The 27,138-nt window shown below is 31.9% G+C and overlaps 1 protein-coding gene across 4 annotated transcripts in view; it reads left to right on the plus strand.

Annotated features, from left to right (window-relative positions):
- LOC143222142 (prolyl 4-hydroxylase subunit alpha-2-like) overlaps positions 1-26,889 on the plus strand; it is a 42,197-nt gene extending 15,308 nt beyond the window's left edge. For 2 of the 4 annotated variants that reach the window (XM_076448174.1, XM_076448176.1), the window contains exons 6-15: positions 876-909; positions 1,909-2,075; positions 8,120-8,293; positions 8,945-9,012; positions 9,970-10,084; positions 17,317-17,391; positions 20,463-20,516; positions 21,465-21,533; positions 24,060-24,156; positions 24,885-26,889. In XM_076448174.1, coding sequence (XP_076304289.1) covers positions 876-909; positions 1,909-2,075; positions 8,120-8,293; positions 8,945-9,012; positions 9,970-10,084; positions 17,317-17,391; positions 20,463-20,516; positions 21,465-21,533; positions 24,060-24,156; positions 24,885-25,012 — 981 coding nt within the window. In that variant the 3' untranslated portion in view covers positions 25,013-26,889. Of the gene's footprint in view, positions 1-875; positions 910-1,908; positions 2,076-8,119; positions 8,294-8,944; positions 9,013-9,969; positions 10,085-17,316; positions 17,392-20,462; positions 20,517-21,464; positions 21,534-24,059; positions 24,162-24,884 lie in introns of all 4 variants that reach the window. The other 2 variants (XM_076448177.1, XM_076448178.1) reach the window with 2 other exon arrangements.
- Positions 26,890-27,138: the final 249 nt, after the last annotated feature.

Genomic DNA, 27,138 nt, shown 5'->3' on the forward strand with positions numbered 1-27,138 from the left:
ATTGTAATCTGTATGAAATTTTGTGGAATGGGTTTAAATGACAACAGAAGTAGCATAAGACTTCCATTCTTTTGATGTCATTCCATATCCTTGAGGAGGAGAAGCACCGGTTGGTTTCCCTTACCATTGACTGCATTGTATGAAACATTAGGGCACCACTTAATAGCAAGGGAACTTATGACGTGTGTTTGTTTTTCTGAAGAGCTAACAGCATGCTTTATTCACGGAATTTACATTTTCTTGCAATTGTATGTGTGACAGAAGAACTTATTTGTTCTTTTCCGCTTTCCAGGAGCGAGTTCATGTCCACCTAGATTTGAAAGCAAGGCATGATGTTGCTAGAACATTTACGAATTTTGGTGTGGTCATTTTTCTTTGATGTGCAGTAACATCCTGTTAATGTGTGAAATGGTTAGAATGACTTAAGTGAGACTTTACAGATTCTATAGATAGCTATTATGTAGATTTCTAATCGAATCTGCATTTTAGCTTTTAAAGACCTCATGCTTACTGCTGACTCACTGGAGGGAGGGTAAATATGCAATTTTTCGAAAAAAATATTCTAATCTCAACTGTATAGTGTAATCGCTTATATTAACAGTCATATTTTTAAGGTTATTGTTTCAGTGTATTAAATTTAACCATATATAAATTATTCAGTGCTATTTTTACTGTTGACAAAGGTGATTATTTTCACAAGCCAAATTGTATTTTCGAAAGAATGGACTCCTACTGCGATTATTTGTTTTCCTTTTGCTGTTTATTTTGTACAATATAAAAAAATATTAATTCATAAAATTATCATTGTAGAAAAAGTCAGAAAAGACTTAAATGTTGTATAAGTAACACTTTCTTTTATTTTCTTTGTAATATAGCATGACAAAATTTTATTGACCAAAGGAAACAGAGGTAAGCATCTGAGTCATTATCCTGAATTTCTAAAAATAACCATAAATGCTTGCAAAAACTATTATATTTTCAATATTATACAACTGTATCAGGATGATATGAATTGACACATTCTCTTAATTAACAAAAATAAGGGGAAATTAAACTAAATATATATTTTTAAGTTAAAGCTAATTACTAATTATGTTATGTCTAGTGTTGGACAAAATATGCAGAGGATATTTGTATGGTTAAGTAGCACAGTGTTTGCTAGTTTATTTGCATACTTATTTCGCTTTTACTTGAAGTTTTTCTTACCTCACGTCACATTTACTCTAAGCATCGCTAACAGTTTTTGATTATAATTTTCAGTTAAAAATTCGACTTTTCTTGCTGTTTGTTACAGTTGCAAAACATTGGGTATAATTTTGGAATGCTGCTGTTTGGTTAGTGCAGTACTTTCAAGCAAACGTTTAGCAAGTTCATAATTGCCGGTAAACAGTCTATAGTAATTATTTGAAAATCACACGATGTTTCAATATACAAAAAAAAGAGCTGATATTATGCGTGACTGATTCGTGTTTTACAAGCAGTCACATAATACAGTCCTAATGCCTGTTTGATCACTTCACTTCATTCTGTGGTTTATGTTGCATGTTTCCAGTTGTATCGCAAAATGAAAATCATTTTGTATTGAATACAGACTTTTACGAAGAGAAGATAATTTTCAAAATATTAAAATATAACATTACAATAAAAAAATCGTTGAGTATTTTGGCCCTAAATTTATTTCATATTTTGTGAATTAATGTTTAATCTGACAATTACTTAATGTTTAAGTAATGTGACATTATGTTCTTCGTTCCTGTTTGTTTCTGAGAAATTGTATCACATTTCCTCCTTTAAATTTTCACACTCTTTATTTACTCCTGGCTATAATTCAGTTTCTTCCTGTTCTTTGTTCATTCCTATATTAGCTGTATGTTTTACACAAGTAAAACGAGTATCCATGTGCGACAGGTCCAAGCTGGCAGACTTTCTCCAAACCCTTTAACTCACTTTTAAATAACGAGATGACAGCACATATTGCTAGTTCGGAGAAATTCGTTCCTCGGCTAAATACGGTATTATACGGAGAAGCTGAGCGAGAACACTTCACGAAGCTCTGCAAAGGTGAAAAGTTACGAGTAAGTAGTTTAGATATTAATTCGACTAAAAACAGAGCAAGAACTCTGAAAGCTTTTCTTTAAACTTGGCTGAAAAGAGATATTTATAAAATAATGGGATGATTCTTACTGATATTTAAACTTATTTTCAAAAATTTATTAACTTAGTTTTCGTACATACTATAAAAAAACAAAATGCAAATTATGAATGAAAAGGTTTAACGGCATATTGGATTAAAAACACTACAGCTAAAACTGAGTATGTTTTACTCATATTTCGAATATGGTAATTTTGCAGCTTTTTTATCATGCAATTAGTTTCTTAGGAAACATAAAACTTTTAATTAATATCTCGGTTTGAATTTCGCGCAAAGGGCTGTCTGCGCTAGCCGTCCCTAGCTAGTTGTCACGACCCACCACCAACTCTTGGGCTACTCTTTTACCAACGAATTTACCGTAACATTATATCTCCCCCAAGGCTGAAAAGGCGAGCATGTTTGGTGTGACGAGGGATTCGAACCCGCGACCACTCAGTCGAGTGCCTTAACCACCTGACCCTGAAGCGCCGACTGATATCTTTTTAACATAATAAAAATTAATTCCCCTATGGAGTTTTGAGTCCGTTTCACTTCACTATGTTGCAGCCTAAATTAATTTAAGTATTTGAATAATGTTATGCAATATTTTGTACTGTTTTATCTACTTACAACAAAGTTATTTCAAAAACGAAGAAGGTTCGTTTTGCAAAGCAGTATAAACATGTGTTGACAACTTTATTCTCCTAACAAAAAATACTTTCTTTGAACTCAACAAAGATATTTTACAGCTTTGTTTTTATTCTTCTTCTGCAATAAAAAACGCTTTTGTCATAGTTGAATCATTTTCACTGTTCTACTCTGAATGTGAAAACAATTTCTTATGAAAATGTTATCAATAATCTGGTGGTATCGAGATAGTCAAAAAATAAATAAAAATAAAAACAACAGGTTTATAGTCTAATAGTATCACCGCCTTTTGGCGAAAAAGTTATTTTTTTGAACCATAAGTTCAAGCTGATAAATAAAAACTTCGTTTGGGATTTGTTGGGCTTAAAATACCCTTTCAATATATAAACTAACCAGTTATGAAATTATTTCCATAATTAATAAAACGCCCCCCACTGGCAGAGTGGTATGACTACAGACTTACACCACTATAATTTGGGTTTCAATACCCTTTTGGGCAAAGTACAGATAACCCATTGTGTAGCTTTATGCTTAATTCATAAAAGCAAGCAAACAAACAAAACTGATATAACTTGTTGATTTGGTAAACATGAATGTAGAGAGCTGTTTGAATATTTTGTAGGAAATAATTACTGCTTTCACTGCCTACTTACAATATACAAACTAGTAAAATCTAACATGTCTTCACTCCCTACATTTTACAAGTCATTGGATAAACTGCCATGTTTTCACAGTCTCCATACATATAACTAATTAGTGGCATTTACTGACTGCCTACTTAAAACTCACAAACTGACGTATTCACAGCCTACTTATGGCATATAAAGCAACATGCTTTCACTACCTTCTTACGTACAAAGTGAGTACAAGAGTTGACGTGTATTAAGTCTCTACTTATAGCATACAATTACAGTATCTGATATGGTTTTGCTGCTATCTTAGAACTTCTAAATTAACCACAGAAGCTGACATTTTTTTCACTGCTCACTTACGAGCGAAGTTCAGAAGCTGGTATTTTTTCTCTTTTCTTAGAAAAGTCAGTATGACTGAAGGAGGGGATGTGTTTACACCATCTTCTCAAACACACTCTGACTAAAGGAGGGAATGTGTTTTCACTGTTTCCTGAACTACAAACTAACAAGAGAAGCTGGACAATTATTTTCTCTTTTATATCCAAATAGGCTATAGAACCTGGATTGTTTTGACTGCATACTTACAACGTACAAACTGATTGTACAACCTGAAATACTTTCACTGCCTACTTATATAAACATTAGCTGTAGAAGTTGACATATTTTTACTGCCTACTTAAAGCAAACAAAATATGTGCAAAAGCTAATGATTTTTAAGTGTTTACTGCCTGCAAACACAATTCACTACGAAAGCTAACATATATTAAAGTAGCACTTGTGTAATATATATATATATATATATGTATACAATTAAAAGTACAACATTAAAATAGTTGCACAATAAATAATTTATTCAAACAGGAAACAACCCTAAAAATAACTACTGCATGTTTGATGTCCTTAGATAACTATCTTCTGGAGTAAAAGTTGAAGTTCCTCAATACTTATATAGGTAAACAGTTGTTTGGAGACTTAAATACCCAGCATTGATAAGACATGTATCCAGTACTTCATTTCTTCTAAATATGAACCAACCTCTTTGTTTCTCACAATATTTAATTCCAACTGATATGCTAATTTAACGTTACTTCAGTCTATAACATGAGATGTGCCTGCCACATGTTGTGCTAAGACTGACTCTTATTTTATATTTTTCTTCTCCATTTTATGCTGCTTGATCCTAAATTTCAAATTTATGCATGTTTGACTAAGGTAAAGTCAATCACAGACACAAGGAATTTTATAAATATTACATTTATTAATTTCCCTATATTTTATACCCTTGAGAAAATTACTTACATTTCAATACAGAGAGAATATATATGCAAAAACGGCTCGACTGGGTTGAGAAAATAGTTTACGTAGAAGAGTTGTTCACTCTAACTCTTCTACGGTTCACAAAGTAAGAAAGAGGTAACTGACCGGAAGCTGACCACGTGTTTAGAAGGGGTTGTGTAACTGAGTGTCGGAATGTAGAGGGCGGTGTTAGATGTTTGAATATATAATTTTATTTTATTATATTTAATATAGGTATAAAGGCATTTCTTTATATTGGTTTATTTTGGGTTTAAGTTGTATAAGTAAGGCTTCCTTTAATTTTGCGTTTGTTTATGTTTGTTTCTTTATTTAATATTTGAGTGTTTTCTATGATTATGTTGTGTTTATTTGACTTGCAGTGTTCGAAAACGTGTGAAGGTGACTTTTTGTGTTCTTTGAATCTGGTTTCCATTTTTCTACTTGTTTCTCCAATATAGAAGTCGTGGCAGTTATCACATTGTATTTTATAAATAATGTTGGTGTGGTGTTTGTCAGTGTAGTTTTTACATAGTATAGACCTCAGTTTTGTGCCTGGTTTTTAAATAAATTTGGTATTAACTGGAATGTCATATTTTGTTACTAGTTTTTGCCAAATGTTGGTTATTTGTTTGCTGATGTCGGGAATAAATGGTATGCAGCAGTATATGGTTTCGTGATTTTTTGATTCGTGAGATATGATTCGAGCTGTTTTTGCATACATATTTCTCTACTAGTGGGTTTTCTCGACAGCACTGAATACAGAGAGAATGTTAAGCTACATTCCTAAATTTTTTAAACCAATCTTATTGATAAACCTTGAACGTAACAAACTCTCATTTTAACAACTTTACTCCCTTTCCCTTGGTGATATTTTCAATTTATTACTATATTTCTGTGCAATCTATGAATGATGTTGTGATCACAGTCTCTGTATATAAAAAAGGCTAACGTTTTTGCTGTCTACATTTGCTGCATAGAAGCTAACAACTGAAACTGGTTGTTTCTATTAACATAAAGTGTAAAAAGTCATTTCAAAATCTAGCATGTTCTCATTGCTTCCTTATCCCATACTACTAACTAAAAAAAATTACCTATTTTTTTCTACTTACCTACATTACATAAACTACACAATGGGGCTATCTGTGCTGTGTCCACCATGAGTATCAAAACACAGTTTTTAGCATTTTCATTCTATATACATACCCTTGAACTATGAGGGGGGGGGCTACATAAACTGACTAAAACAGTGAAAACACGTACAAACTGACCACAGAAGTTGCCATGTTTTCACTTCAATAAAAATAATAACACTAATGTTTCCCTGTACACAATAACTTTATTTGTATATTGTTATAAAACACTCTACATTTGTTGATAGGCAACATGAACCACCACCACTGTTTCTTTTCATACACACTACCAACAGAAACTTGCCTAATTTTAACATACAATAACTGACATTTTCTCAGCGATTCCATACATACAAATTGACTACAATAGCTAGCATATTCTCATTGATTCCATACTTATAAACTTAATGCAATAGCTAAATTGTTCTCATAGAATCCACACATAGAAATTGACTATAGTAAATGATATGCTTAAACTGACTTTTTATATGCAATGTAGAGTAACTAACCTGATGATCGGTTGTTGTAAACAAACTATTGAAATGATACACTACACTGAGGATAACTAGTCATTGTGGACAAGCTGTTAAATTGGCAAAGTGCTTAGGTCTTTTGAACTCTAATAATAAATTAAAATGTGCAGATAAATAGTAAGACATTTGAAAAAAAACCAAAAACTCTGACATAAGCTTCACTTGTGACATTCTAGTGCTTAGCATTTCATTTTATCTGTAAATGGTTCATACAGATATCGTATACATATAACTGTAGTGCATCAAGTATCACTCTTGTAGATCTAACCTGGAAAAAACATCGTTCCCCTATAGTTTTTTTTTTTTTCAGAGGTATCGGGAGAAGTTACCATCTCATTTCCTTGTAAAATAAAGCTGGCTAATAGACCTCCTACATGGACATAAGGATAACATTCAGGTGTATTGAAACTGCAGGATGATGCCTTAGCGTGTTACAAAGGTTCAGATGAATTAGAACTATATGATGTGAAAAATGTTGTTTAGTTGTGTTATACATTTATCTGTAAATTCAAATGTAACTATTAATACTACTAAAGACATACATCTAAGTAACAAAAAACATTGTAGTTTTTCTCTAAAATATATAGTGAAATAAGTGTCAGTCCATACGAAATTCCAACCTCGAAATGACCTTCAATGACAAAGTTGAGGACAGCATACTCCCTAAAAGTATTCCCATGAATACTGGGTTGAGCATGGATGTCTACTGTTAACAAATAACGCATTCACTTTTTCTTCCATATAGCTACTGAACAAGAAATCTTTCTTTTTATTAAAATCTTGCCATAAATTAGCTGAAAGACAGACAACTATGTTGGTGGATTAAAGATTAATATAGGTTACAATTCTCTTTTAGTTTAGAGTATATGTGTGTGTTTTCTTATTGCAAAGCCACATTGGGCCATCTGTTGTGTTCACCGAGGGGAATCGAACCCCTGATTTTAGCATTGTAAATCTGAAGGCTTACTGCTGTCCCACCGGGGGATTTTAGTTTAGGAAGGTGAACATTTCTGATTCACAATTGGCAGCAGAAGTATAAAGATGTAAACAAACGACTGCAAGTTCTTCTTACTAGATGTAATCCAGAAAACAAAATCGAATTTTCACAAAGAATAGTTCATAACTTGCATCGTTTTTAATAATGTTTTAATAAATGTTACTTTGATTATTTTTTTACATTAATAAATTGTTACATGGAATGAACTTACAAGGAGTGAAGTGCATGGGGAGTGAAAACACTGAAAGTCAATTTACGGGTCACCTATTTGTCCAACAGAAATTGAAAAATTGTTCCTGCAGTGAGCTGAAAATCAAGCGGGTATATCAAATATAAAAACGGATGAAGGATGAACGGATATAAAAACAAACTATGTTTGTTCAAAAGTTATGAATGATTATGACTCAAGTCACTTTTAGAACATGCCTACCATTACAGTCATTCCGACAACTGGTTTATCTCAAAGTGAAGCGACCTACGCAAAATTAAAACGAGTTTGTATTAAGAAATAAATATAGATTTTTGTGATAATGACATAAACCTATTTCAAATTTGTTAACGATGAATTCACTTTTGATGATAAAATCTCCTCTAAACATCACATGTTTGTAACAAAGATTCTTTCACTAGCCATTTATCTTCAAACTTTAGTTTAAAGGTAATTTTTCTTTTTTCTAAATCTTTAACTTATGGTTATCTTACACCCCTTACAAATTATGTATTAGTAACACTACGAATATTTCTTATTTTAGTCACCAGTCATGGATGCCCAAGTAAAATGCCGGCTAGTGACGAGAAATGTTGGATATTTCTTGCTTCAACCACTAAAAGTTGAAGAACAGTCGCTTCATCCAACCATCGTCATGATCTATGATTTTCTCAACAGTGAAGAAACCGATCGCTTCATTGACCTTGCAGTGCCAAGAGTAAGCTTCAAGTTGTGTACTAACGCTAAATGTAAAATCACAGAGTTGGGTAATGATGGTGACGTCAGATGATTTACAGTAGAGGATTACAAGATAATTTGTGGTAACTTGGAGCAAGGTTTCATTATAAGACAGTAATTTCATCTTGTTCTTATAAATTGTTAATGTTTATAGTGTTCAATTGAAATGTTATTAGTGTTTAGGAATTTGCTGGTTTTAATGCACAAGTCCCAAATAAGCAGTCTTCCTGCTCTGATCTACCTTAACTTACATGACATCTAAAAAGTAAATGGCTCACTAACGACATATGCAAAGGTAGCATTTAAATGTGGCACGCTGTATCGATCTTTGATGTAAGAGCATTCTATTTAACCTTAAACGTTCTAACATAACATGACGAATAAATGGTAGATAGGAAGTTATGTGAAAATTTTACATAAAACAGCCGGGAGTTTTGTTTTTCACTTGCTTTTGATGTAGTTACTGTTAAATTTCCAAAATAAGCAATCTGTTTAATGAACAGGAAAATGATCTGTTCTTAGGAAAAGTTAACTTGGAGTTTAGGTGATCATCATAGTTTTCTAGTGTAAAGAAAGCTTTCTGGTTTCATCATAGTTTTCTAATCTAAAGAAAGCTTTCTGGTTTCCTTAGCTTCATCGTGCTACTCACAGGGGGGAAGACGGACTGGATAAAGCTAGTGCACGTCGGATAAGTAAAATGTAAGTAAATGGAGAAATATGTTTATTTCAATAGAGAACCGAGGAAGTAAAGTAAAATATCCTGACGCTCTATCATCCTTGATGTAGGCTTTTCCTTGAAATAGTTTGGTGACAAGAATAACACTATAGGCAGTTTTTCTTCCTGTGGAAATCATAAGCATCCCAGCTGTAATACATCATTTACCATCACAGCGTGTGTTTTTCTTATAGCAAAGCCACAAAGGGCTATCTGCTCAGCCCACCGAGGGGAATCGAACCCCTGATTTTAGCGTTATAAATCCGGAGACATACCGCTGTACTAGCGGTGGAAACCATCACAGCTGTGGTATATTATTTAAATTAACAACTATAGTATATTATTTACTATCACGATGTAGTAGATTTAGTTACAATCAAATCTCAGATACATCATTTGCTGTTATTAATATAACCGTTTCTAAAGAATAATGTTTTGAATTGTGTAGTTGAGCGAATCAGTGTTAGGAGTTCGATATCTAAAATAAAATTAGATAACTTGGTTTCCTTAAGTTTTCAAGCATGTCAGTTATTAATCTTTTAATTGTCATATGTTTTTGTATAAAATATAATCTATAGACGCCTGATATACTTCTGCCTGTTTCTTGGTAAACTAATCTTCATTCTTTGAAGTTTGCTGATATTTGATCACTGAGCAGAAAATATTTTGTCAGGGTTTAAAAGTTTCACGTACATAAATATAACATTAGTGTTTCTGTGTGTGTATATTCCGACGTTCTATTAATTGACAAAAAATTAAACCGTGTTATTTTGTTGCTAAAATAATTTTAACTGATCCAGTAAACAAAGAGATTGGAACCCAGTATTGTTTTATAAACGTGCATGTAATGAACCAGAATAGAAAAGAATCTAAATGATAACAGCTTTGTCAACTTATTTACAAACTTCCCCGTATTAAATAAAGGATTTTTTTAAACTCAGTGCCTGGATTACTGATGAAGATGAAAAAGAGTTTATATCAAAGATTTCTAGACGTTTGGAGCTAACAACAGGACTAGGGGCTGATCGAAGTAATTATGAAGCTGAGGCTTATCAGGTACATTTTTTTTAAATAAACAAATTATTGTTCTAATTCTCAAGTTAATGTAATAGTATAAACATTATCAATCCTGTAGTGAAAAAAGGTAAGTCACATGAAGTGTAGTTGTTACAACAATATCGAATACAAATTGGTTTGATTTACGTTCTAAAGGTTTAGTTATTGTTAGGCGTAAAACTACATAGTAAGCTTTCGAAACAATATGATATTGAAATCCAGTTTAGCGCCGTCTTTAAAATATCGAACAGTTGTGTATATTAACCCTGATTAACGGCTACTCAACTATTAGACATGACAGGAAAGATAATAGAGATCCAAACAGAGGTCTTTTATTATTGTATAAGACTGAACTTATAGTTCAGGAACTTACTATCCCTTCCAGTAATGAATCTATAGTTATTAATGTAAAAACGCAAAATCAGACAGACGTTACTGTGGCGGGCATCTACTGCTCGCCTAGTACAGTGTTAAATGTAAATCTATTGAATATATTGTATAATAGCAACTATAATCTTATTATTATCGGCGACCTAAACAGTAAACACATAGCATTCAACTGTCGTTGTTCAAACGCAAATGGCAACTTACTTTATCAATTTCTGGACGAATCAAACATGACTTTATTAAACGATGCAACACTGACACATATCTCGTACGCACACGGCACCAGTGAAATACTGGACCTATGCCTGTGTTCGTCAAATATGAGTCGCAAATTCGTAAATTTTCATGTTGGTCACGATATAGATAGTGACCACCTCCCAGTTTGGTGTATCTTCAATCTCACCCCCCCACTTAAATAAAATCATAGTGAGAGACCAACTGAACTACAAAAAAGCTAATTGGCCAGTTTTCCAAACTATATTAAATGAAACCTTACCTCCAGAAGTACTACATATTGCCGCGGACGCATCAGATATAGATGCATACTGTCATATCATCTCTGAGTGTCTAAAACATGCAGCCAACAGTTCGATACCGAAACAAAAACACTTCACAACAACTCATTCATGGTAACCACATAAAGATATAATACACTTAATTAAAAAACAGACGTATACTCCGCAGACAGTACATTCAAAATCGCAACCCCACACTTAAAACTCAGATAAACACAATAAGGAATAAAATACGAAACTTAATCAGACAACAGAAACAAGAAAACTGGGACACCTTATGTTCCGATCTAAATCATAAAACTGATCCTAAACAATTCTGGACACATTTGAAAAGATTTACAAACACAGGAACAACAAACACAGTATATCCACCACTGGAACTGGATGGAGAAACAGCATACACTAACACAGAAAAAGCCGAGATATTTAAAAAACACCTAGAAAAACGTTCAAAACACATCATGAACCAGACATGAACAGATACTTTTATAATACAGTCACAAACTATATTGATCAAAACAGAAGCATTTTTACACCTAAATTTCCAGTCAACACTATTACACACCAAGAAAAACAAAAGACTGGAGCACTCATCAACTGGTAAAACATATCACTGTAACAGAAGTCGTAACTGCTATTAACAACACAAAAAGAAAGCCCCTGGAGAAGATGGTATTCAAGCTATCCTCCTAAAACAAGGCACTCAGAGATTATATGAACACCTAACAGCGTTATTTAATCTCTCACTATCAGCTGGATATATCCCCGTTTCTTGGAAGGAACCAATAATATTAATGTTCCAGAAAGAAGGAAAGCCAGCGAATAAACCAAACAACTACCGCCCGATTAGCTTAACCAGTTGTATTGGCAAAGTATTAGAGAGGATAATTAGTAATCGTCTGTCAGTTTACTTAGAAGAAAATTCAAAATTACCAGAAATTCAAAACGGATTTCGAAAAACCGCCAAACTACAGACCACCTGATTCGACTTACAGAATCAATTACCGACAGCTTCAACAAAAAAGAATGCACTGTAGCTTGCTTTCTCGACATTGAGAAAGCATTTGACACAGTGTGGCATAACGGCTTACGACATAGATTGCTTGAAATGGCATTACCCCAGAAAACTATTCGCTGGCTGTCCAACTTCCTGGATAACAGAATGTGTAAAGTAAATGTAAATGGGGCCCACTCAGGGTCCTTTTCACCCGAAGCAGGAGTCCCGCAGGGAGGGGTTGTTAGCCCTATATTATTTATCATGTACGTGAGTAATATGCCTCTGTCGGACCTAAATTTAGGTTATGCATCACAGTTCGCTGACGATGTAGCAGTCTGGAAAAGTGCCCCACTCCGTCAATAGCAGCAACGAACCTACAACCAGTCCTAAATAACATCGAAGAATACTGCCAGAAATACAGAATCAAAATTAATATTCCAAAAACCCAAGTCATAGTATTCAGCAGACTGAATAAGCTGAAAAAAGATCCACCAAAACTCTATATGAATGGATCACTTTTACTGACTGCTACTTCTGCTAAATTTCTAGGTTTAACTTATGACTCAAAATTAACGTGGCTACCACATATTAAAAATGTACTGATACGAATCTGGAAAAGAGCAAACTATGCAAGAAGTCTTTCAGGTAAAATCCAAGGAACATCACCAGACAACATACTTAAAATCTACAAAACGTACATTAGACCAACAATAGAATATGCATCACCTGCCTGGATTAACATAGCACCCACACATGTACAGAAACTTCAACGTATACAAAATTCTGTACTAACTTCAGCATACAAAGTACCACGTAGCACCTCAACCACATTCATGCACAAGTATGCAAACATAGATACAATATCTGAAATACTCTTGCATAATTCTCTAAAATATTTCAATAAGAATTGGCACAAAAATGACTTAATGTGTGATCTCGACAGATATCACGTACATGATGTAAATGGTCCTAAATACCTCTCCCCTTTTAACATATATTTAAGAAATGTAACACAAGCTGGCCACTATGCACTAGACACTTAGTCCTTGTTTCTTTTTATTTTTATAATTATTATTTTCTTTTTTAATCATTATTATTATTTTTTTTTATTATTATTTTTTTTTCTTCTATTTTTGAATTATTATTACTTTCTTTTCTGTGTGAGTGTTTGTGTTACTACAAGTAGTAGTAGCATTCTCTCAATCGAGAAAAAGGAGAAAAATACAAAAAAAAAATATATATATATGAAAATACAAAAAAAAAATTAAATGAAACAAAAAACAAAAAAAACTTCTTGTTCGTCCATGCATGAACTGAGCCCTGAGATGGACTTGAATATGCTGTTATACTTTTACTCTGGCCCAAAGCTTTAAAAAAAAAAACCCTAAAGACAGACGCTATAATCGTTCGGGAGGGAGGAAGAGGTCAAATGTACCTGACCCTCCTGGGTATTTAACAACATCAATACCCAAATACCCACACAGTCAAACTTGGAACTTAACCCTGATGAAGACGCAAAAAAGAAACTTTGGTTGAAATAAAAAAATCATCTTATATATATATGTTTATTCTTATCTGAATACGAAGATTGTATTTTCTAATTTTTTTTATCAAGTTTTGTGTCGTTAGCCTGCAGACTTAGTGCTAAGCCACTGGGGGGCCACGCTAAATGAGTTTAGCACCTACTGGGAAACCACGCTAAATGGGTTTACCACCTACTGGGAAACCACGCTAAATGAGCTTAACACTTACTGGGAAGCCACACGAAATGAGTTTAACACTTACTAGGAACTCAAGCTAAATGAGTTTAGCGCATATTAGGAAGCCATGCTAAATGAATTTAGCACCCATTGGGAAGACACGTTAACTGAGCTTAGAACTTACTGGGAAACTACTCTAAATGAGTTTAGCACCTATTGGGAAGCCACGCCAAATGAGTTTACAACTTACTAGGAAACCATGCTAATGAATTTAGCATCCATTGGGGAGCCACGCTAAATGTGTTTAGCACTTACTGGAAAGCCACGATAAATGAGTTTAGCACTTACTGGGAACCCAAGCTAAATGAGTTTAGCACCTACTTGGAAGCCATGCTAAATGAATTTATCACCCATTGGGAAGTCACGCTAAATGAGTTTAGTACCTACTGGGAAGCAACGCTAAATGTGTTTAGCACTTACTGGGAACCCATGCTAAATGAATTTAGCACCCACTGGGGAGCCACGCTAAATGAGTTTATTACTAGTGAAGCACAGGCTCACCTCCCTTCAACAGTGGAACACCGTTGCACATTGCACAGTTCAGATTGAATAGCGACATCCTCAACGCTAGAAACAGAGAGCCCATTGTGTAGTCTTGTACTTAATTACAAACAAACAAACGCACCATCCAATGTTTCTGATTTAACCCACAGGGAACCAACTGATCGGCAGCAACAATTTTTATAATGAAGCGTAATTATCATTTATTCTTTATAACTTCATATGTGTTTTTAATTTATTTTATAATATTTCAAAGCTTTATAATTTAGTTTTAACACCAGGTGTCCAGTGTAAATAAGATAATTTTAATTCTGTTATTTCTACGACTGTTATACGCTTGAGTAGTCTTGGAACTTTACTTTCTCTTCCCTTCAATAATATCCTCAAAGGTTTAGTAATAATGCCCCCCTCGGTGGACTCAGCAGATGGCCCGATATGGCTTTGTTATAAGAAAACACAAACACAAGTAATAATGCCCAATTCGATTGATTCGAGGAGTGTTTTGGACTTTGACATTTTTATAATGATAAATTTAACTAAGACAAACAAACTAAGCCTTGGATATAAAAAAGGGAAACTTACCAAAGCCAAAATTCTCACCTCTTTAATTCACATACTATATCATATATATTAAATATGATTTATTATGTTATACTATATTTAGAGTAGTAATACCTATGGAAACATAAAAGCATGAAATTCACACTAATCTTGGTAAAATTATTGTAAATTACCGACTGTAGATTAAAAGATAAATAAGTGAACTGTTTATCCTACTCATTGTATTACGCAAATTATCTATTCCAAGCAGGATTCAGCAATGGTAAAAACAAATAATAAATATAACACTTAGTATTCTAATATTCCTTTTTATTGTTATATATATATATATTAGGGTTAATTTACTTATACTTTGTAAACATATTTCTGTATTAAAGTAAGGCGAATTACGATTTTATAATTTTTTATAATGTAAATCAGCCAAAGGACACTGAAAGTTTGTTAAAAACTGTATCAATTAATTAAATTGGCGACAGATCGCTAATTGGTGGTTGGAAAAGTATTACGTCAAAGTTACAATGCACGGTGAAATTATTCCAAACGTTTCTACCAGATCGGGAAGGTTGTGTATCATGAGAAAGTTGTGCATTATCTAGGACAAAGCTGTAGTACATTTAAGTACATTGTTGTCGAAGCCTATGTTGGAAATACAGATCATTGGTGAGGGGTACGAAGTCCCGCTGGAGGTATTTTACCCTAAGTTTATAAAAAAATATCAGTGATCTTAAACTGTATTTCCCTTATGGAGTATTTGACCTGTTTATAATTTTACATTGTCTAAAATCAACCAACCTAGATTCTATGAAATACTTACTTTGCTACGATAAAATGATTCAAAGTGCTTGATTCTTTGATGAAGGTCGTTAAAAAAATAAGAAGTAGCGCTTTGATCATACACGCCTGAACTCGTCAGCCAGTATATTTAGGTGCAGGGTCATGTGAATGATATAATTCATTCTGATGATATAAATGGGTGGTCGTTTTAATGAAGGGGTCTGTCTTGCCTAACTTTTCCCAATATTAAAATTAGAAGATTGTTAACAGAACATACAATATACCGATTAATTCAAAAATGCTAAGAAAATATAAGTTAAGTATGTCATTTTATAATAATCTTTTCGTACCAGAGCATTCCGGATGGCACTCGGAGAAAATGCCCCTTAATAAATTTTAAAAAAAACTGTAGTATACTCCTCAAATTTTCTCCTAAAATAAAATAAGTGAAATGTTGATTTTTTAAACTTTCTTTTGGTATAAGTTTTATGAATATATCCTGCTTAAATATCAGTTATTATATAAGAGTAACAAAAAAAGCTTGTTGATTCAGATTTAAATTATTCTAAATAAGTAAAAAAGTCTTGCTAATAACTATGGACTGGATGACTTTTGTGCTGTTAGAAATGTAACATATGAAACTAGCAGACCCCCGATATATTTGTGGTCAGAATAGTATCCTTATTCTAACAATACTTCTTTAAATACAGGATTTCTAAAACAATACAAAATAGTTCTAAACGCAGACATCGAAATCTATAGGACCATTTGACTTTGGCCTGTTACGTATTATAATTTATTTCGTACGAGTGTCCTATATATTATGTTACATATTGTAATTATCTCGGTCATGTCTCCGATTTATTATGTGTGTGTGTGTGTTTTGCTTACAGCAAAGCCACAGTAAGCTATCTGCTGAGTTCACCGAGAGGAATCGAAGCGCTGATTTTAGCGTTGTGCATCCGTAGACTTACCTTTCTACCAGCTTGGTACGCGACTTATTATGTTACGTACGTTACGTATTACTATTTCAAATAACTGGAAATTTGAATTTGAATTTAGAAGTTAACTAAATATTAATATGTATCAAATATATGGCATTTGCCGACAACATCGATACACACAATTTTCTTTTTTAATATAAATATATTTTAATATACAAACAAAAATAATACAATTTATAATAACGGTTATTATTAAGAGTTATCACAAATAATGATAAAGGGCCCGGCATGGCCAGGTGGGTTAAGTCGACTCGTAATCAGATGATCGCGAGTTCGAATTCCGGTCGCACCAAACATGCTCGCCCTTTCAGCCGTGGGGGCGTTATAATATGACGATCAATCCCACTATTCAGTGATAAGAGTAGCCCAAGAGTTGGCGGTGGGTGGTGATGACTAGCTGCCTTTCCTCTAGTCTTACACTGGAAAATTAGGGACGGCTAGCGCAGATAGCCCTCGAGTAGCTTTGCGCGAAATTCAAAACAAACAAATAAATAATGATTTATATATAACAATTTCACAAACTAACAGACAGTAACTGAGTTTTATATCCAGTTTATAAGTGACTATAAATAAAAGAAATAAATTAGCAACCATTGACTCCCATTTATTGTCAGAAAACATTCTGATAAAAACGATACATTAGCATGGAATAAGACTTTCTGCAGGAAAGAAACCAGTTCATAATTGAGTTTACATGTGGCTCGGACAGTTTCTTTTTTCTTTTTTTTTTCAGGTATCAAACTATGGTCTTGGAGGGCATTACGTAACTCATTTTGACTTTCATCTCCTGACAAACTCAACCAGACAGGTAAGGTTATCAAAAAATTACTTTGTTTAGCACTTCGGTTAAGCTAGAAAGTAAACAAAACTAGAAAAACCAAGTTACCAGGGGGATTTCAAATACTAGTAATGACACGGATTTATTTGCCTATTAATATATAAGTAACTACAGAGATAATTCCTACTGTAACTTGATGGTCTTAAAAGCCATATTAGAATAGAAAATTTCCTGTTATTTTTAAGAAAATAATCTATTATGTAAATAAATAGAGCATACAAACTAATTATTTATTTCCTTATTTATAGGCATAAGGGATAAGTAAAATTAATCATCTAAATGTTGTAATTATTTTTTTACAAGTTGGTCTGCTTGGCGTTCGTTAATTACTAGATAATGATATTGATATATATTTTTGGCATTTTGTTAGTAACTAGATAATAATTTTAATATATTTTAAAAAATTCTAAATTTGATATCGAAATTGATAGGAATTATACTAATATTTTTATAAATGTTTTTCGATGTTTCACCATCTTGGTTATCTTAGAACATTATCATCACTTAAACTTCCAGCTTTGATTAAGAATGAAGAATTCATAGAACCATCAACATTGTATTCGAAATATAAAAAAAAAGAGTTTATTTCTATAGTTTTGTGACTTAAGTGTCTTTTGTATTTTAACAATATGAGACTGAATTTCACAAATGATAAGTTTAGTCGAAATGTCGTTCCACAAGAATATGCAGCAAAAAAACCATAAAAATAAGTAAAAATATATAATAATAAATATTAATGATTTAGCTCATTATTTATACGTGTAAAAGCCACTCTCTGTTCTTAACGCTTTCTTTGGTGGCAACACCAATTGGCTCAGTGGGTGGTTCTACAAGAAATTCTCGCGTTAAAATACCAATCAAGTGGGAACTTTCATAACTTTTCAAATTATTAATTCATCATGTTTAGAGTGAGATCTTATAATACCAGGGGAGGGGAGTCACAATAACGCGATAGTTTAAAGTAGGGATCTGAATTATTTGATATGAAGGCTGGGTGTCATGGTGATTATAACATCGGATTATTATGTGGAACTCTCGTGTTCAAATGACAATCGAGTCGAGATTTTTTTTTTCTATTGATGGTTTTCAGCTTAGGTGAGTAATTTTTAAAAATGTAATCAAAATGGTATAAGCATGTTGTTTTTTTTTTAAGTTGTAACCTTCTTGCATTTTCTTTTAACCTCAAATTATTTGGCTTTTCCAACACAGTTAATAAATTGTAAGGCCAGACTTTTGACCGTGTAGGAATGTTTCTTCGACTAGGTGTTCCCATGGTTCAATCTAATCTATAAAGTTTTGTTAGGAGCAGATTTAAACATCAAAGAAAAATATACATAAGTCAAAATTCTAATCATGGACCACTTAAAGAAGATTACCAAAATGTTTTCTTATAACATTAGAAAATGGATAAACATCCTTTATACGTATATTGTTATCCTAATTTAATCAATTTTTTTTTTGGAAAACATGCTCATAAAATATTTATTTAGATACAATTTTAAGAATAAAAATTAATCATTATTTCTCATCCTGTAACGGACATACGGCTAGTTAATATTAACTTTCGATCAAAGAAAGTTTTCTATTAAGAAAAAAACTAAAAAGTAATTTCGTTATAAATAGAAGTAACTAGTTAGATAGTAAATTGTGCAATAAGAATACATAAAGGTACCAATATTAAAAAGAAAGACATACTGTTTTCAAGAATTCTAACAAGATTGATTATATAGTTCATTCTAATGCTTGGGGATATAAAACATTGATAGTTTTTGTAAAATTAGATGGTGGGTAACCCTTTAATCTTCCTCATGTCATTCTTTATCACCGTGTCAAGTATGATTATGATTGATCAAGAAATGTGGAAACGTATAAGAAACAGATACACGCATATATTTATATAGATTGAATATTCTGTCCTTTCTTTCTTTTCTATACAGATCATAATGCAATAAGTACTGAAATTACGAATTAATTGCTATCCTTTTAGTACCAACATACTACAAATTAAAAGCTGGTGAAACTACCAAATAAATTGATTCTTCCTTTTCTAAAAACAAAATATTTTAAATTCGTGCTAGTTACTTGGAGTTTTCTTGATTGAGAGTCTTGTTCTAAAATTGCTGCCGTAAAGTCCCCTGCTGGTACAGCAGTAAGTCTACGGACTTATAACGCTAAAACCAGGGATTCGATTCCTCTCTCTGTACTCAGCAGACAGCCCAATGTGGTTTTGCTATAAGAAAATACACACACACGCTACTGTAGATATTCTTAATACTATATTTTTTAAAGTTTGAATTTATTTTATTTGTTTTTTAAGAAAATATCAAATTTCATTATTTGTATACTTTGTTTCGTGTACAGTGTATTAAACTTTTAGTTTTAAGGGATTAAGTCTGAAGGGTTATGATAATAAAAACCGAGTTTTGATATACGTGGTAGGCGAAGCACATATAAGTCATTGTTTAGCTTATGGCTTAACAACAAACAAATCACTATGTATTTTTCGTCATAAGTTTGTTTTAAATTTCGCGCAAATCTACGCTAGAGCTATCTCTTCTAGCCATCCCTAATTTAGCAGTGTAAGACTAGAGGGAAGGCAGCTAGTCGTTACCACATTCTCTTCAGCTACTATTTTACCCAGAAATAGTGCGATTAACTGAAATATTTATAATTCCTCCACGGCTAAAAGGGCATGGCTGTTTGATGTGACTAGGATTCGAACCCGCGACCTTCATATTACTTGTCGAGCGCCCTAACCACCTGGTTATGCCTGGCCCATTCTTTATAAGTAATACATGTTCCCGGTATTTGAGCGATAAGTCTAAAGGCTTATAACTCTAAAAATCAAATTTTGATAGCGGAGTTGCAAAGAGTAAAATTAGCCATTGTGTAATTTTTCTGTTTAACAACAAACTAACTATTCTGTAAATATTCAAAGAGTTTACCCGGTTGTTCTTCATGTTGTGGTAGCGAATGATATAATTCTTCTGTCCTCTATACGTTACTGTTTGATTAAATAACCAATTTTCGTTTACTTCCAGATCAGTAAATTAGAAGAATTTATTGGTCAAAGAATAGCTACTTTCATGATTTACGTAAGTGACAGAAACATGTCTTTGAAGAAATAGAAACACAATTTTTCATTCATATATATCCTTTTTTAAAAAATGTATAATTATAAATTTTTTGTACCAGAATCTAGTTTTGTAAGTTTAAAATATTCCAAAAGAAAGCACACTTTAACGTACTTATTTTATTTGAGTTCTCTTGTCTTTTACAGGTGTTAATTTTTTTCTTTTATTGTTTAGTAATGATAAAAGTATACAGATGTAACTTTCAAATAACTAAAAGTAATTTTAATATTTATAGTAATGTAATATCGATGGGATATAATTTAAAATGTTATATAGAATTATTATAGAAAGTTATGTGAAGTTCTTTGTTTACATATATACATATATAAATGAAGTGATGTGGTTAAAAAATATTCTCTAATGTGTGTAAATAAGACAGAAGGCATGAATAACCTTAATTTATTTTAACGCAGATTAATTTTGATTAAATAAAAGAGATTTTTCATTCTCATAATAATATTCATAAAATCGTGTTTTTGTTCTGCTTATTCAAAGAGATAAATTAAAATGTTTCTTCACAATATGCAGTATATTTCACTAATAAACACATCGGTGTCATTTTATAAAGAACATCATACTCATAAATGCCAATGTAGAAAAGCAATACTCCAACCAAAAACCAAAACCATAACAGGGATTAAGTTTTTAAAGGAAAGAAGAAATTTTCCTTGAATAATATCTATAATTATGAAATAAATGTTGAATTTTTATTTTCAAGTTTAGTAAGCCTAACATTGAAAGATTGAACTTATTAGTAAGACAACACATAGAACGAAGTTACTTTAGTTTTAACATATAAAGGGAAAGATAGTACACCTGTGTTCTATATCATTACTCCTTTATCAAGGGGTTAGATTTTATATAAATATCTTCACAACTGTTATGTGTATGTATATATATATATTATAGTTGACAGATGTCGAAGAAGGTGGTGCCACAGTATTTCCATCATTGGGAGTTGCTATTCGACCGAAAAAAGTGGGTTTTAGAAATTCTATACGATTTTTAGAAATGGTATATTTGTGCTTCATTCTGTATAAGTAAACATTTCAAACATTTCCAGTTATACTTTTCTGTTATTGAGATTTGACTGCTGTAAAGCAATCTTAATGGAACTTAGAATTGTAACATAGATCTAAGCAGAGGTAGTTCTTGGTCGGAATTTGCTTGGTGTTTGAGGAAATTGTCTTTATTACCAATATCCAGTATAATAAGCCAATTGCAAAGAGTAAGAGAATGTTGTTAAGACTTTATTAAATCGGCATTTTTGTGCAGCAAATGTCTTTGCCAGCTGAGATTTGTTATTAAGGTTTTCATTCATTATTGTGAAAGAGTTTTCTGCCACTGACTTTCATTTTTATCATATCGAACTTAATTATAGCCTTTATGAATCTACTGGACCTTCTGTTACTGTGGTTTAGTAACTTATAATTTACCTGTTGAATTTAAGTATATTTTACTAACTTTCCCTTGGGTGATGATTACAAGATATGGTCTTGTACTCTTATTGCAATTTGGATATTTGCAAAATTTCAAATAATGAGTTTTATACAGAATATATTTGAATTGTTTATGTACAACCTAAAAAGAGCAAAATAAATTTGACATATCTTACACTTAAAATGAAATATTTATTGCAACACATTCTACTGGTTTCTTATTCTAACAAAACTTAATGATCCATCGTCATTCATCTTATCTTTTGCATCCACATTTACATGTAAATCCACAGTCAATGTTGGGAAATTGCCCATTGATGCAAACATTATATTAGTAATAAATTTAGTGTCATTCATTGTCAGTTACTGGTTCAAATTCTTTTGTATATAATTTTATCATGACAGCCTTAAATTGTTTCTTGATAATGCACCAACAAATAATTAATCAAGCTGTACAATTTTCACACTATTCTAAATATCCTGTCATTTAAATCAGTAGTTAGCTTGTCACCTCTGTTTTTTTTAAACATTTTTATTGTTAATGTTGATTCTCTACAAAAAAGTGACATTTCAAGAACAATTAAATATCACATGTTTGTTTGCTTTTTTAATATTCATATGAGGACTTTTGCAGGCCAAGCAATGGTGATGAATGGTCCATTGGTCTATTTTACTTCCGGGTATTGTGTTATCACATTTTATGCATGATAAAGAAATCTTGCCGGAATGTGAATCTTTGTCCAACATGTTTTATTTTCAAGAGAGTGGCATGATGAATAAGGATCTGCTTGTAACTGTCAGAAGTTAATTTTCTGTAGATTTTCAAACCATTGGAAGAGATGGAATCCACACTTGTAATGATTCCCAGCATACTTCACTGTAGATGTACATTGATTATTCTCCTCAGTATCATTCAAAAGCAGTCTTTCTTGGGCAACTACGTACCCATTGAGGCCATTTCGTTCTAAAGTGCATATACAGTTATGGAGGTGTCATGCTTACCTATATTTACAACTAGATCATTGGCAAGGTCTCTGCTGGATTGTCTTATATTATCTAAAGAACATACTATGAGTTACCGAAGATCAATTTTGAGAGGTAATGTTTCTACATAGATGGCTTTTGTTATCACATACTCTCTCTAGAGTTTCTTAAAGTTCCTGTAATTTCACCTTAGATGGATATTTACACATTTGTCATGTAGCATTTGTCCTGACAGACATGAGTTGGATGGCATTATGAATGAAAGATAAAGAGAAAAAAATGTAGAAACAGTTTACGTTTAACAATTTGTTTTTTACCCAAATAGCACCGTATTCAACACACATTTAATCAGTCAGGTCAGAGAGCTCGAGGTACAAGTGTAGCCCTATTTCAGAACTTTTAGACGGAAAGCTGTTAATTAGCACCACCCACTTACACTACTCTGCTCAAATGAATAGTGAGATGTACTTCCACGATTGTTACTACCCTACAACTAAAAGTCAGGACGTATTGTTTCATAGGTCACGACTCAAACTTTGAATCTTTGGATATGCAGTACAGCACGTTAACCAGTAGGCTTCGTGATGTTTGAAATATTTGTCCATGAGAAATATTTGAAAAATGATAAAACTAGGTTTATCCTTATGAAATTATATTATATGTATGTGTGTATGCACATGTGTATGTTCTGTAAATGTTCATATTTTACTTCGTTAATAATTTGTATAGTGTAGATTTTATTTCGTCTTACAAAAGTGTCTTTTGTCTGAAGCAGTTTTTTTTTTATTTAAATATAAAATAATTAGCCATGAGTCAAACATCATTAGAAGACAAATCGTACTTTTGGCCAAAACTTATGCAAAGTCCTTTGGATAAAATTCTCAAAGAACTGACTGAATGAGCTTATAATGGCTGAGGTACTTTGAAGCTATAAAAATGTTCAAATTTTGTCCTTGTGCAGCCTATGTTTTCTATCTGTCTGTTTAATACATAACATTAAACTTATAGTCAAATCATATGATTCATGTAGTTTCCTTACATATCCAACATTTATTTCAAACCATCTTATTGTTGCACTTAGGGAGCTGCCGTTTTCTGGTGGAACTTATACAAAAATGGCGATCCAGATCTTTTAACACGTCATGGTGGATGTCCAGTTCTTATTGGTTCGAAATGGGGTAAGGTAAAAAAATATGTTTTTCTCTTTTATAACGTAAAAATTAAATCTCTTTTGATAATTTAGAAGTTCTTCTTGGATATTTTTTTCATGGTTTGTCATGTATATGAATAGAAAATTTTAGATTTCATTTAAATTTACACAAATATGGCGTTAGAAAAAGCTGTATGCTCAATCTACTTTCATAATTGTATCAGAATATCTTACGGTGAGTTAAGAGAACCATATTTTTTGTATTTTTCTTTTGGAAATATCATAATTTGAAAATTAGATTGGAATATGGCATAGGTTTTATTTATAGATTCAATTGTTAATTAGACGAGATTTTGTTTAGAAAAATGCTTGTTTTATGTTATTTATTTAGATATTTTTAAATATTTGACAGTTACAGGACTGAAATTATTATACAGTTATAATAACGTAATTCATCTGTAGTTTTAAGAAACTTATGAGTAACTGAATAACACTGTAAAAAATGCTGTTAATATTTCTATTTTCAATCTTAAATAAAATATGAAAATTCAAAATTATCTTATTTTTATATGTATCATTGCTTGGGTTGTCTTTCTAACTTTTATATATATAATATTGTTTGTACTTAGATACGTCAATTAGTATATAAACATATATTTACATTCTTTTATTTTCTTATAATAGATAGTCATCATACAAAAACACTGTAGTTTGAATAATATTTTGATAAGTTTAATTGATTCATACTTTTTGTAGTGGTAAATAAGTGGTTTCGCTACAACAGTCAGATGTTTCGACGACCTTGTGGTCTTTACAGGGACATCCCTTTTACAGGATTCCAAATAAAACGTCAACAAGAACTACATGCATCATCTGGAATTTAGTTCTAACAAAAGAAAATTTTCTCCCTTCGATAACTACTTGTTTGGTTACTACACAAGTTTCTTCTTAGGTGATATCTGTATTGATTTGGTCTTTTTTATAGTTGGCTCATATGTCCAGAGTACATTATTGTGACATTATATAAAGTTAATACAGATTTGAACTAATTACTAATCATAAAAATAATCACTTCCAAGATATCCATTTGAATCCTAACATTTGACAAGATATTAATGCATTAATATTGTAAATATAAGTAAATTTTATTAGTAGTAAGAACAATGTTGTTACAAGAACAATTTTTTTAACAACTAATGTTATTTTAATAAAAAATTTGCATAACTACTACATCCACACGTTTAAAGGATGACAGTCTGATTTTTTTATGTGTCATAAGACAGTGTAATTCATTAATTATGTCCAATGACTCTTTACAACAGCATTTTGACAACTCTATGCTATTGTTATTTTTACAATTACTTTTTATGTATATCGTTTAAATTTTCTTATATCATGAATTAGCCCCCTAGTGGCACAGTGGTATGTCTGCGGGCTCACACTGCTAGAAACTAGGTTTTGATACCTGTGATGGGTAGAGCACAGATAGCCCGTTGTGTAGCTTTGTGCTTAATCTCAAAAACAAACAAACATTATTAATTAGAAATATTAAGGTGCAACTATAAAGGAAGCAGACTTCAATTACCAACTCAGCAACAAGGAAATTAAAGCTGGGGAGGAAGGATTGATTATCGATGGACACTAAAGAACAAATTTAATGTTTGATGTTAGACAAATGCTCACAAAGAGAACAACAGAGGCTGGAAAACAAGTAACAAGAGAGAAGCGTTGTTATAGACAATGTAGATAAAACTTCCGACTAGTGACTCCTCTCTATTATTTTTTTTTTTTTTGATAATGTTTGTGCAATCAACATACAAATGCCACATGTTATTTTTTTATATTTTATGTAGTAGGTGTAACTAAAATAAGAATGTATTTGTTTGGTTTACGTGTGTAGCCCTTCGGCAAATGTTGTGAATCAAATAGTAGATTATGTCTTTACATATTTTTTTTAAAACTCAAGTTCAAGTTTGGATGTTGAAAAAAAGTTAATAGGTTTTAATCAGTAGCATAAACGTCTTTGTTCTTGTAAGATGATTTGAATATTTTTTAAAGACGAGAAAAGGTCACTAGTCAAAACTGTTGTATCTTCAATTCAAAACACCTCTGCTATTCTGTTATTAAACGGACCTTTTAATTCTTTTATGTATCAAAATTACTTTTGGAGAGAAAATTGAGAACAAATTAATACATATCCATGCATATGGACTGTTATTAATACTCTATAACAAGTGTTAGTAAACACCTAATGGAATGGTACGCCACTTCTTTTGTAAAATAGCCCAATGAAATTAATTATAAACCGTTGCTAACTATTTTTGGGTATACTACTTTTATTATATTTTAAAATTTTAGTATGAATGCCAAACTAAAAGTACATAAAGTTTTAACATAAAACTAACAAGAGCAGGTAACAGTGTCATGGTTTCAACAAATAACCTTTTAATACTTTGGAACATGAATATATCAAGACTGTTTTATCAAAAGAAATAATAACATATAGAACGGTCGTTTTCTGTTGCCACAATACTGCAAGAGTTAAAAGCCATTTTATCTTACACTGCTTAATAATTCGATGCTCATTTTCTAAAATAATTTCATGACATATAAAAATATTTCAATCGTTTGCACTGTTGTTATTAGCAGTAACTGTCGAAAAATATTATTTAGAATATTGATCATTATTTAGGTAAGCTTGTCTTCAATATTCAAGGTTTATTTCTATGAAATAGTTAATAAAGCTTTAATGTTATTCGTTTGTAGATCCCATTTGTGTTTTAATTGCTTAACAACACAACAAGTTTACATCTTGTAACGTCTACCAGTGAATAGAACTAACGATGTTAACAACCGAGTTTCGATTTCTCGTGGTGGTCGAAAAAGCACAGAAAAAACATTGTGTAACTTTGCATTAAGACGAAACATACATCTGGAAACACGAAAACGGTAATGTCAGATCTCAAACCATCGAAATATCGCGAGATCACGAATAAAACTGACATATAAA

The sequence above is a fragment of the Tachypleus tridentatus genome, chromosome 8 (assembly GCF_004210375.1).
Source record: "Tachypleus tridentatus isolate NWPU-2018 chromosome 8, ASM421037v1, whole genome shotgun sequence".
Taxonomy (NCBI): Eukaryota; Metazoa; Arthropoda; class Merostomata; order Xiphosura; family Limulidae; genus Tachypleus; species Tachypleus tridentatus.